We start from the raw sequence: 13,264 nt of genomic DNA, 5'->3' as shown, positions 1-13,264 counted from the left end.
AAACATCGCAGCCTCAAGCATTACAGCTTCATCATGTTCCTCAGATGAGATGCCACCCCACTTTAGGCATATGTATAAAAGCAAAATTTTTAATCAACTTATCCATAAAATAGGTGACTTTATTCACATTCCAGATGCTTGCATAAATCTGGACAAAATATCTAGATATCCAGAAAAAAGAAGCTACCTCATCAGAAGGGAAATCACTTCCATTCTGCTGCGGATGAATATTATCATTCTGTCGAGGACTTGAAGTTGGGCTAACCTCGACTCCTTCAATATCTTTCGGTGTGTGGGTAGAACTTGAAGTCACACGTCTTCTCCTGTGCCTAACCAATTGCAGCTCTTCTTCATCTTCAGCTTCATCTTGGATGGACGAGCTTCCAGCCTCCAACTGAGATTGCCTACAGATACCAAAAACTTATGTACTCCGGCTTATAGAATACCAGACCAGATACATTTCGAATACACAGGGACACTCCAACGAAATACTTCTGTTGTTTTTCTATTTCCATACATACTCAGAACATGGTATTAGTGTACTGAAAATGCACGAAAGGATCATGAAGACTCGATGAAGACAATGGTTTGAGTGCTAACTATGATCTGAAACCAACAAAAATAAGGTCAACTACATTGCTCAAAAATATTTCGGTTCAGGATGGATGACAATAAGGAAAATACAAATTATCCAGTAGAAAGAAAGCAAAGAACACGATGTACGACTATGCTCATCAATTATATTATAGACTGGAAACTTCCAATGTACTTAATTAAATTCGAAGAATTCCACACAAATATTAGTCTTATCATGTTTAACACTCACAGTTTGGAACCCCTAATCATTCTGCTTATTATATAAATTAACTTCAATTTTTTTACCATGTTTACCCTTTGCTTAAGTTTTTCAACCATAGAAATTAAAAATACTCTCATAATATGATATAACATATATATATATATATGATACTTTATGCACATGCCCTTGCATCAGTGTCTTGGAGAATGACCTGCAAAACTGTCCAATATTTTGCAATATCTTTGTTCAAAGCAAAAGACAATTACGTGGCGTGCACCAAATAATCAAAAAATGAGTATAACAAAGTATTAACGAAAGAAAAAGCATCTACCTTCCATTTGAAGGTGGAAATTTCCCCATTTCCTCTGTTGAAGCTGACTTCTGAGTCACTGGTTCTGAAGGACCAACTTTCCCTTCTAGTTCCCTGAGTGCTTTTTCTTTCTCCGCTGTCTGGATTTACCCCATGTCAATCACAATGATTATTGTAATTCAAAATGGTGTGCCCAGAAAGGAAGAGCATACCTTCAACGAGAGGGATACTGCACGTGCAAGCTCAGCATCTTCTTGGTGAGAATGCACAGGTCCCGGAGTGGGATTGCCGTGATCCTGCATCAGAATTAAGTTAATAATTAAACGTAATAAAAAATAACACTGTCCAAAGATATTGTATATATGTCGCGTACTAGAAGGTCATGTTGTTGACTCGACATTGCAGCGTCCTGCTTTGAAGCTTCAATGGCGGCTCGTATCATTTCTTCTTCAATATCATTGCTATAATCGGGCACATCAACAACTGTTGGAGCACTCGGTCTGGAGCTGGCTTCATTTCCCTGCCCATCTAGATGTGTAATTGGTGCATTTGGAATATTTTTGTCATCATCATTATCATCATCTAGAATGACAGTCCCATGTACTTCTGGGCCATGATATTGTGCAGTTTCAGTGACATCTTCAATGACAGGAGCACTGCCAGAATGACCAGATGCTCCAGTCCCATCTTTAACTTCAATTGGGATCTCTCTCACCGCTCTTGGATGTGAAACAAAAGGCAACCGAGAAGCAATATCAGTACCACTATCAAATATACTCCTGGTGAAGTTAGGATCAAGAAGGGAGAACGGATTCAAATCTCTAGCAAAGGGGGGTAAGGAAGATGGTCTGCGGGATTCGACAGGTATTGGATCATCAATATCCATAACATCATCCTGTGGAGCAGCAAAAGATGCCCCTTGAGCTCTACACAGAGAGAAACAAAAGAGGCATATAAGATGCTTGTTTACAGCACAAATAAACCTGGGGAAAAATAATTATTTATTGTAAGTAAAGAAGGAATAAACATTAGAATGACACGAAAAGATACAAACATGTTTCTATCCCCTTCACTGAAATGCGCATTAATAGCTTCATTGAGGTTGCCACGATGTTCCTGCCCAAGCAAGGATGTTAAAAAGCCACAATCAAATGAACAAGGGCAGATACTTGCATGAGAAACAATTAAAATAACAACAATTTTGTGGAAAAACACATCTTTTTAGAAAATATATACAGGAGGATGCCTTGTTCACATATGGCTCAATATTTGATGAGCGGTGCTATACATTGCCAGCAAGCCTTAACCAGCTTTTTCACCCACCCAATCTTAATGAGAAACCAGCAATTTTAATCACTCGATGAACTCAATGAATTAATACTTTGCGGCAAACAAAGGCGAAGGCTTTATGGGTGATGCATAAATTTCACTTCTTTTAAATGCCAGCCAAGGCCCCAAACTCTCCGATAGTACAGAAAAGGTAAACAACTATGATAATCACAACAGCCATCGATAACTTTATATCCAACTCACAAATCCATCCATCAATGAACGGCATTAGAATATTTTTACACAATAAGCAAGGTTGATTTCTGTTCAGTTCAAGCTGGCACTATAACCATTTGCTCAACCAACTTCAGAAAGAAATAATCATTTAGTTTATAAACCACAATATCAACCAAACCACGACATCAAAATTACAATACATCAACATGTTAAATTCACCAGAAATTATGATTCTCAATCCCACAACCAAAAAAAAAAGAAAAAAAAAACCTAATTTTTCTCACTAAAATACTGAATAGTCTGGACTCATCTGTCAAGCAACCCACCAAACTCCAGATTGAAATTCAACCCCAAATAATATATTCATATACAACAACAAAAAAACTCCGAATAATTTATCAATAAAGTAACAAAAAATAATTAGTACAAGAACTACAAACAGTAACAAAAGTAAAAAAATAAAAAATAAAAAACTACCTCCAATTTCTGAATAGCAGCGGCTTCAGTAACGCCGGTGATGCTCATGAACGTCTCGATAGCTTCTTGATCAGGTCTCGCCATTTTTTTCCCAAATTATTCGAATTTAGTTTCCTTGAATTAAAGGCAGATTTTTATTATTAATTGCGTAAATTGTGTGAGAAGAAAATTGGATAGGAATATATAAGGGCGAGAACCGAGCTGTCATTTTCGTGCCAGAGTTGGGGCGTTTTGGCAAATAAGACGAAGTTGGAGGACCCTTCTACAGTATTCTAAACTCCCACGCCTCCTCTTTTCCCCTTTATGGGCCTTTAGAATATTGGATGTCTTTGGGCATAAGTTAGGGTTTCAAATTTAGGGAATATTATGAAAGTTGAAAATCAATTACTTGGCCCATTTATAGAATTATTGAAATTATATTTTCCATATATATGTAGTATAATAAATACAATATATATATATATCATGGAATGTATGTTTTATGTCTAGCATTGTCAGTCAAATAAAAAAAATTGAGCTGTTCAAAATTTCGTCACAAATTCATTCAGTTCTAAATATATCAAATTAAACAAGACTTGCTATGTAAAGCGGTCCAAAAATCTTTTTTTCCATCGATGTGGGATGGGAATTTACGTGCTAATGCAACTCCTACATGCATCTCAGACTGTGTAGGCCTCAGAGGCCAACCTGCTCATACATGATATTAGATATCTTAAAAATACCATTTCAAATTAACTGGCAGAATAAAAATATTGTTTGGTATGTTTAGATGATGTGAGAACCAAATATTGTTCTCATGTTCTACCTTCAAATAAATATTCAATATTTTCTAATATGGGATCAGGTTCAAGCTGAATGAATTTCGATATCATATGTAGCATAACGAATAGATATATTAAAAAAGTCATAAAACAAGATATATAAAGATTCACTTGTTACGCTTAAGCTTGTCAATCAGATGGAGAGATCGAGCCTGCATAAACTCACTTCAAAAGTTAATGTACAATCATACATTCTTAAAAAAATGATTATTAAGGAGGACGACTTACATGTTTTATAAAGAGGTTTAGAAACCTTTTCCGATTAGTGTGGAGTGAGAGTATCACATCTTTACATACACCTTGGTCTCATTATGAATGATAACATATTGAGTTTGGGATGAATTGGTCAAAACTCAGGACCCTATCCACCAAAAAAATCTCGGACATGGGGCCTGACCCGTCCGAGACTTGAATTCAATGGGTTGGATCTTGTAGATGCAGTTTAAATCTTTCAAATACAAAAATGTATTCTTTTAAAAAATAATATTAACATAACTTTACAAGTATGAGAAAACAATATTATTGAAAGGTTAATTTTTTTAATAAAATTAGATTTGCATATTTTAGGCTTTAAAGTATTAAAAATAATATTACTTATATACACATTAAAGCGTCTATAAAATATTTATATCATTATTTTAAATTGTAAAATACTAATCTTTTAAATGGAATATGTGCATCTTTTCATACATGTATAAATGTATTTTATATAAACATATTTTAAATAATAAAAAAATATTAAATGGTTGGATTCGGATCAAATTCGAATCCAATACACTAGGATACGAACTCGCTCAAGAACTAAAATAGACTTCAAATCCCGTCTGTCTTTCTCCAACCCAAACCCATCTGTAGGTGTCATATAGGACTCACTTGAATGGGCCATGCCTTGGGCGCTCTTGTCATTATACTATTTGCCATGAGCCCACATCAATATTCATTACGGGCCCAAATATACTATTAAAAGAAAGGGGCTACTAATGGCCCAATGGGTATGGCTCAGGCCCACAAAAAAATGACCCATGTCTAAGCCCAGTGTATATTAAAAGATTCGGGCCCATACATACGACTCACTAAAATATATAAATATTGTCTGAGTTAGGACTGTCAATCAGTCGGGCCCATATATACAAATTTTTTTATGATCAAATTATTCCCATTTGTCTTCACACGTCAATGCATGTGATAAGGTATATATTCACTATTATAAGGTTAGATTAGTCAGAAAAAAATTGTTTAATCTGCAATAAGTTAGTAATAAATCAATCAAGGTAAATATCAACTTTTATTCAATTTTTTTTATTAATATCAACTAATTTAGTAAATTTTCACTAACAAATGGGCCTATTTGTTAGACGGAAGGAAATCTCAGGAGTACTAAGTATAATTTTTCAAACTACAGGAAACTTACGTGTAATGACACCAAATCCCAAAAAAGAAGAGTGTAATTATCTCTAATAATTACTCGAAAATTAGCTGATCAATTTTAATAGGATCTTAACTATAGTTTTATTTTTCATGAAAATAATTTACATGATTGGTTTTTAATATTTCTCTAATTTATATTTTTAATTCATTACTTGGTAGAATTCTCCACATAAAAATAAGATTAATTCGTAATTTAACTACGATCTACAGTTGTATAATTAAATCTGAAATTATAAATTTAAAGGCCATAATCATCTAAATCAAACCCAACAATAATCACATTGCCAAAGGAACACTTACAAAGAAACTTAAAAACAGAATGCATGCATCTTTTGAATCAATCAGTATTATTTACTCAAGCAACTAACAATGGCATTTATTTATTTTAATTTCTGGTTAAGTAAGTTACAATGTCCTTCCATTTCTCAAAGGCAAAGCAACCTTGGTACATGTTCACAAGTCAAATGTTATGACCACACATAATTGTCATGGATGACCACATCCACATACCCTATAAACTTATATATATTCTTTGAGGCGTTTAAAAATTAATAAAATAAATCAATTTCGATCGAAGTTGTGGATGATGTGTGGGGCCCTCGACCTGAAATTGGGTCCATGGTTGGAGGTGGGGTCCACAGATAGACTTCTATTCGCCTGTTAGGCTTGTTTAAGTGGTCCCTAATTAAAATTCTTTGATACTTAAGTTAGACGCAATTTTAGAGTAAATTAGGTTTGGTTGTGCTAGATCTCAATATGGTACATGCATACATGTTGAATGAAGCCCATTAGAGTTTATAGAAGGGCAACGTGTGCTGTGAAATATGAAGGAATGTGCGGAAGTTGTGTATTAGGAAGTCGCGGTAAGAGTTGGACTCTTTATTTTTAAGACAATTATTGCCCCCTCTCTAATGTTAATGGCCCAGATACAACGATTTATAATCTCAAAATAGCAATACTATAAATATTTTTCTCTAACACTACAAATTTTGAGAAAAACGAACCAAAAGATATTTTGAGACCCTCTTGATAAAAGACCAAATGCAGATTTTGCAAAATACTTTGAAATGCCCTTAGAATGCTTTTCGAGTTGAATGAATGCAATCAAATAGGAGGGCCTATTTATAAAAGTTGGAAAAATATCATTGTATAGACATGTCTAAGCGTAAAAGATGCTTGCAGAAAGATTATGACTTTTCATCCGAATAGACGCATCATTTCATCCTAAAAAACATACCATTTCATCTGAACAGATGCATCATTTCAACCACATGACATATTAATTCAGTGATTGACATATATTCAATTGTTTAGACACGGTTGGATGATAGATTGGACATCATCAACCATCATCCACATATCACGAGCTTGTTATGTGTTGCATATCATAACCAATTACCTTTTATAACTTAATCTGATTAAAATAAATTTATTTTTTAATTTATCATTCACCATTTTCTAACAACACGTCAGCAGGTATATTATGTACCCTTTAAGCCAAATAGTTTATCACATTCATCCTAAGACAAGGGGTACAAAAACGAGCATAAATTGTAATAAATTTCATAAAATTGAAGTTTCATAAGGACCACACACATATATCTATAAATTTTCAAATTATTAATTTCAGGAAGAATTTTATATGCATTAAAGAAAAGATCAAAATAATATTATAAACTATGCTAATAATATAATTTAATGAAGATGAATTATTTAATAATTTTCATGCTTGAAATGAATGGAAGTGGAAGAAATAATAACTTAAATTTTGACCAAATTAAATAATAATGTTAATTAATAAATATTTAAATAGGAAGTTGTCAGCGTACTTGGAGAGCAAGTAGTTTAATTACAACCTTGGAATTAGCAGATGCCACATTCTTACACTAATATGAACATGGCCTCTCCGTTTACCTCATTTTTGGCCAACTGTTTCCCTTTATTAATAAATAATAATAATAATATTATTATTATCATTATTGTTATTGTTATCAACATCATCATATGATTTTGTATTTTAGTTTAATCAAAATTTAAATCATGTTATAAACTATTCATTCCTTTCTTTTCAAAATTATTTTCATCTTTTTCAAATTCGATTGTTTGAGCGTATCGTCTGATTTTGGTTTTTTTAATTTTTAATTCTTGAAATAGTTATGAAAGTACATATTTTCATTAGAAGTATTTTATTAACATTATAATTTCAATCATTACATTATATATATTTATATACATATTAAATAGGGAGAAATGCAAGCAACCCCTTTGTGATATTGCAAATGAGCAAATTATCCCCTTATGAAAAAATAAATAGCGATTTACCTCTCTGTATTTTTTAAAATATAATAATTTATCCCCCTATGATTTTTAAAATGAAGTAATTTAACTCATTATACATGGGGTAAATTGCTTCATTTTAAAAAGTATAGGGGGGTAAATTGTTATATTTTTTTCATAGGAAGATACTGTGTTCATTTTCAATATCACATATGGATAAATTGTTGTGCACCCTATAAAAATTATCACTCATATTTTGATACGGCATAACTAATAATTCTGAAATAAATAAAAATAAATAAATAATCAATTTTATTTAAATTAAAAAATGTGTTTGATTTGACATTAGTAACAATAAAAAACTAAAATTATCATTTCTATTAAACACAACATCATCGACAGATCCATCCATATCTTACTTTTATAGGAAAATTTATACAAAATTGAAACACAAATTATTTTCAGCAAATGAAGCCGAGCTTTCAATTGGTAAGGTTGTGAATTCGAGTCTCATGAGTATGGGTGTATGACAACTTTTATAATATTTTGTTTTTTTTTATATTATTTTAACATACCCGTCGATTTGAATTATTGATTTATTGAATGGGTTATTTAAATTTAAATGTAAATGGATAATATACTATTAAAAGAAATAAAAAATTCAAGTTTTTTTAATTACTTAATGAATGGCAAAAAATTCTCATCACAAATTTGAACGGCTCAAAATGTGGAAACGTGGCAGCAATAATCCATCAGAAATTTTCTTGCTATTTTATTTCTTTATGAAGTCGAGCCATCTATTTTTTTTCGTTAGAACAAAAATTGAGTAATTTCGATTTCAATCATTGGGCTAGAACATGCCATCAAAATCATAAATCGTATACAGTAGTATTTACAAGTTACTCATCAATACAGTTCTCACTGAACTGTTTCAACTCCAACCACCATTACAGTTCTGAGCACGTCCCCAACATCATAAATCGCTTACAGTAGTACTTACAAATTACCCATCAATACAGTTTTCATTGGGTGTTTTCGACTCCAACCACCATCACCATTCCGAACATAAAAAATTACTTATAGTAATACTTACAAATTTTATTATTACAATTCTCATATCAATAAAAGAAATTAAACACAGAATAATCTAATTGGAAATAGTCCGTTCTTACCAATTGAGTCGACGATCATCGCCAAATTTCACCTATTATTCTTGACAGAGAGATAAACTTTATCTCTAATGAATGAATAACGTGCTTAGCAGTAAAATAGTCAACCCTGAGATTGGGGGGGAAAACCTGCATAATGTAGACATCTTTGGTTTTTATTAATTATTTTAATTAGTAAAATAAATAATATTTTTGGGAATTTACACCATTAATTAAATTAAAATAAACTCATTGACAACCTGAAATGAAACCAGAAAATTTATAGTGGTATTGATCTAAGAATACTTGGAAAACTGAGATAATATAAAATACTTTGCCAAGATTAACGTGTTGACTGCTACAAAACTTCCAAATTAATTGGATTAGGAGTGTAATTTTTTTGTTTAATTTTTGGTATAATATCGACTGATTATAATATTCTGTACGTTTATGTCGAACGCTCATCTCATCTTAAAATTTAAATTGTTAATAAGAAAAATCATTTACTATTTGGATCTTAATACGCCCCTTAAATATTTTATAATATTCTATGCATCTACGTTAAACGATCACTCATCTAAAAGTTTAAACTATTAGAAAGAAAAATTATTTAATATTTGTATAATATTTTATTTTTTTGGTCTGACTTTAATGTCATTTTAAGAATTTTTTAAATATTAGAAATGAATTAAATATATTAAAAATATTATTAAGATAATTAAATAATTAATTATTATAAAATAGATAAATATCGAGATATAGTTTGGAAAGGAGATCGAAAATATTTTATTAAATGAGAGTTATGAAATACTAATATTAAAAATTGAAGAAGAATGAGAAAAATCAAATTGTGAATGTTCTTGGTATGAACATAGTATTTGATGCCAAGGGTGTAGGGCTCTAGGGCTAGCTTTATTTATTTATTTATTTTATTTTCAAATCTTGATATTTAATCTTATCTTTATCTTTGGAATAGCCATTTATTAAGTATGAATAGTAAAAATATTGAATAAAATAAGTATGGATTATAGCAATTATATTTATGTCACAAATTTTATTTTGAATCAACTACATTGTAAATTAAAATTTTATCATCGACAATCAATGTATCGTGTACCAATATCAGATATATTTAATTAATTGATAATTAGTTATTATTACAGATCATCAACTATATATTATTAAAGTTAACCGACTTTGTGGGACCTCAATTTCGCCAACTAAGTTAGCATTTTTTGACATATTTATATCACAAGTTCAGGTGCTAAAAATATTGAAAATTTTCTTTTTATTTCTTTATGTTTTATACGTATATTTTTATTTAATTTTTGAAGTATGATCCGAGACACATTATATATTTGCATTTTTATATTAAGCCCAAACTTCCTAAACTAACTAATTTGACATGCCGAATGTGAAATTCCTAAAATATCCGACGTTTATTGTATCTTCCTCCTACTTTGCATACATATCGAGTGTGCCCCATCCGCTAGTTATAATAAAGAATTTTTATTTTAATATATATATCGTTCTTCCACTAGTTATAGATATTGCTTAAAGAAAAGAAAGCGTAAATTACAACGTCCTCCTAAGGTTTGTCATAATTATAAATATCTCTTTATTGTTTGAAGAATTACAAACATCCTTTTGAAATTGACGATCTTAACAAATACCCACCTATAATTAGTTGTCACGAAGGAGTATTTGTTAGATTATTGTTAATATCAGGGGATTATTTGTAATTTTTTAAACAACGAATCGATATTTGTAATTTTCGTACACTTCAAAAGAACCTGTTGTCATTATAAAAAAAAATAAAAATTACCCGCAATAACAACTAAATTTGTTTTTATTACAACATGGATAGACTAGAAATTTGAGTTTGAACTCATAAAGAAGAGGTGCTGCTAACTCAACCAATGTGGAACTTATCACACCTAGAAAACACAGTCCAGTATTTGGATCGAACCCACATATTTGACTCGTACTTGGAAGAGTCAAAATTGTGGGAGTTACCAAGAATTTTCCGAAGGAGAGAGACATTGAATCTTGTCCAAGAAACAAATAATATTAATCCCTATATTAATACCTTTTTAAACAATAATAATTAAGTGCTAATGTTGTCATGTAATGTTCCTAAGTACAGAGCTGTAAAGACTGTATTATGGGACTAGGTTGGCAGCTTAATTACAACAACTCTCACAAACTTAAATTGTTGAATATATGTTATATATATATACCAAAAATAAATAAATTAAAATAATAAAAAATAATATGATGTTCATTACTATAGTTTTAATTTTCATTTTTATTGTTTTCTTCTTTTTAATTATAAAATGTAATACTTTGAAGTTAAGGATTTACATCATTGAACCAACGTCACGGACAGCAACATTGTTAAGAATATTCGAAACATTATCTTGTGTTTTGATCAATAAAATTAAGAATTACAAACGAATTTAAATATAAAGTCATTCAGAATTCTCTTTCTATACCCTTATTTCAGATCTACAACATTAAAGAAAATATATTTCTCATTTTAAACAAGAAGAAACTTTACGTATTTATCTTTTCAATATTTTTTTCCTCACAAAAATCTAAAATAGAGTTAATTTGAAATCTTAGTGGGTCAAATCTCTCAAATAATGAAGTCACATTCAAAATTTCATCCTTTGAGAAAGGGGCAAAAGGGAGGGAGAGTAGGTTTCTTTTACGCCTGTTGACCAGGATCTTTGTCTTAATTTTTCCAACAATTCATTCATTTTTATGCATGGCAGAGGACTCAAGACACCATTTTCACCCTTAATTCCCTCTTCCTATCAATTAATCCCGAAGAATAACTGTCTTGTAGTTGCTACACTCGATCTACAATACATTGAGTAGATGAATAATTGATGCGTACCTCATTTTTTAAGTTTAAGTAGTATATATCATTCATCTGTATATTCAAGAATACGAAGTTATGAATGTACTATGTGTTTCATTGACTGAGAAGATCATTGCTAGTAGTGCAATTATTAACCCTATATGCATTATTAACTGTAATTATTATGCTAACATGCATCATAAACCATCCAAATTTATTACACGTATTTGAGTTTAATTAATGAATTTCTTCGTCTACACATAACTTTGTACGTGATGTGTTAACAATGAGAAAATTGTGAGAATTTGGAGTATGAATTATTTTAGATGAAATTGTACGTGGATACTTGAAAATGTTCTCTAAATTAGGTAAAGCAAGTAAGATAAAATAGGTGCAATATCTAGATAAATTACAAGGAGAAAATCAAGGAAGATCACGAAATTGTTTCAAACTTGGGGAAAAAGTCCAAAAGATTCTGATTTAGTAAAGAAATGCTACTTGATATATGAAGATCTATATCTTTAAGGTACTTGATATTATATATATAAGGAATAATTCCTAAACTATGGTCTATTTATACAAACTATTTTTATTGTTTAAAAAATTATCCATACACATACATAAAACGTCAATGTTATTTACACAATCAATTCCTACTTTTTGAAAAATTACACAGACATACCCCAAAAGCATTAGCATTATTTTATAAACCACTCATTTTTTTTTTATTGTCAGGTCTAGCTTCTGTATACACAAAATATATAAATGATTATGTAAATAAATTATAAATCAGTAAATATAAATATAATATATAAATGTTTACTTGCAATATTTAAGCATCTAATTGGGTGCTAAACACCCTCAACAATGACATTGGAATATTCTCAAACTTCAAGCAAATTACAATTAGATTTCTTCCTAAGTTCATATTCAATGAAAAATACCAAGTAGGTGATATGATTAATTATAATACTATGGTATTTGTATAATGATACTAATGATTAGAGATGCATCAATTAGGAAAAACTTTTGGGCTGCCTCCTTCCTTTTTAGTATTGTCATAACCCTTAATTTGTAGGACTGATATACACATAATATATATTCACAATATTTTTCCAAGTGAAGTGACCTTAGATATAATTATATTGAAATATCAGCTAACAACAACTTAATATTGTCCATTAAAAAATTACAGTACTCAATTGTATATGAGTATGAAAATACCCTCACTTTCTAATAGAACTTGAACTTAATTCTTCTATATTTTGAATTCCAGTCAGCCGCTTGAGTAAAATTTTCTTTATCATATAAATCTCCCAAATTGAAAGACTGCGTTATTTGAATTGAATATCTCTTTTTAATCTTATCACGTATACAAAATTTATACTATCTGATTTATTTAAAAAAAAAAAAAAGACTTATACACATGGCATCTGATGTCAAATGATATACAAAATATAATAGAATTTGGAATAAAAGAACCAATTTGTTATTCATCCAGAACCCAACAAAAATTACCCTATAAAATAATTTTACATGTATCAAATTTATAACACACTAGAAATAGTTGCATAAAACATGTAGGTGGGATGTATAAATTGCTTACAGGTAGGTCCAGAGTAGTGGATCTGT

At 30.3% G+C, this 13,264-nt stretch overlaps 1 protein-coding gene across 1 annotated transcript in view; it reads right to left on the bottom strand.

Moving 5' to 3' along the window:
- The window catches only part of LOC105164238 (plant UBX domain-containing protein 8), a gene marked incomplete in the record, with an annotated part of 8,179 nt that extends 4,905 nt beyond the window's left edge, over window positions 1-3,274 (bottom strand). The window contains 7 exon segments of the mRNA XM_020694557.1: window positions 1-60; window positions 188-404; window positions 1,131-1,249; window positions 1,322-1,405; window positions 1,483-2,035; window positions 2,164-2,225; window positions 3,093-3,274. Of these exon segments, the coding sequence (XP_020550216.1) occupies window positions 1-60; window positions 188-404; window positions 1,131-1,249; window positions 1,322-1,405; window positions 1,483-2,035; window positions 2,164-2,225; window positions 3,093-3,176 (1,179 nt within the window).

The sequence above is a fragment of the Sesamum indicum genome, linkage group LG6 (genome assembly GCF_000512975.1).
Source record: "Sesamum indicum cultivar Zhongzhi No. 13 linkage group LG6, S_indicum_v1.0, whole genome shotgun sequence".
Taxonomy (NCBI): Eukaryota; Viridiplantae; Streptophyta; class Magnoliopsida; order Lamiales; family Pedaliaceae; genus Sesamum; species Sesamum indicum.
This window is presented reverse-complemented; position numbering and strand designations above follow the sequence as displayed.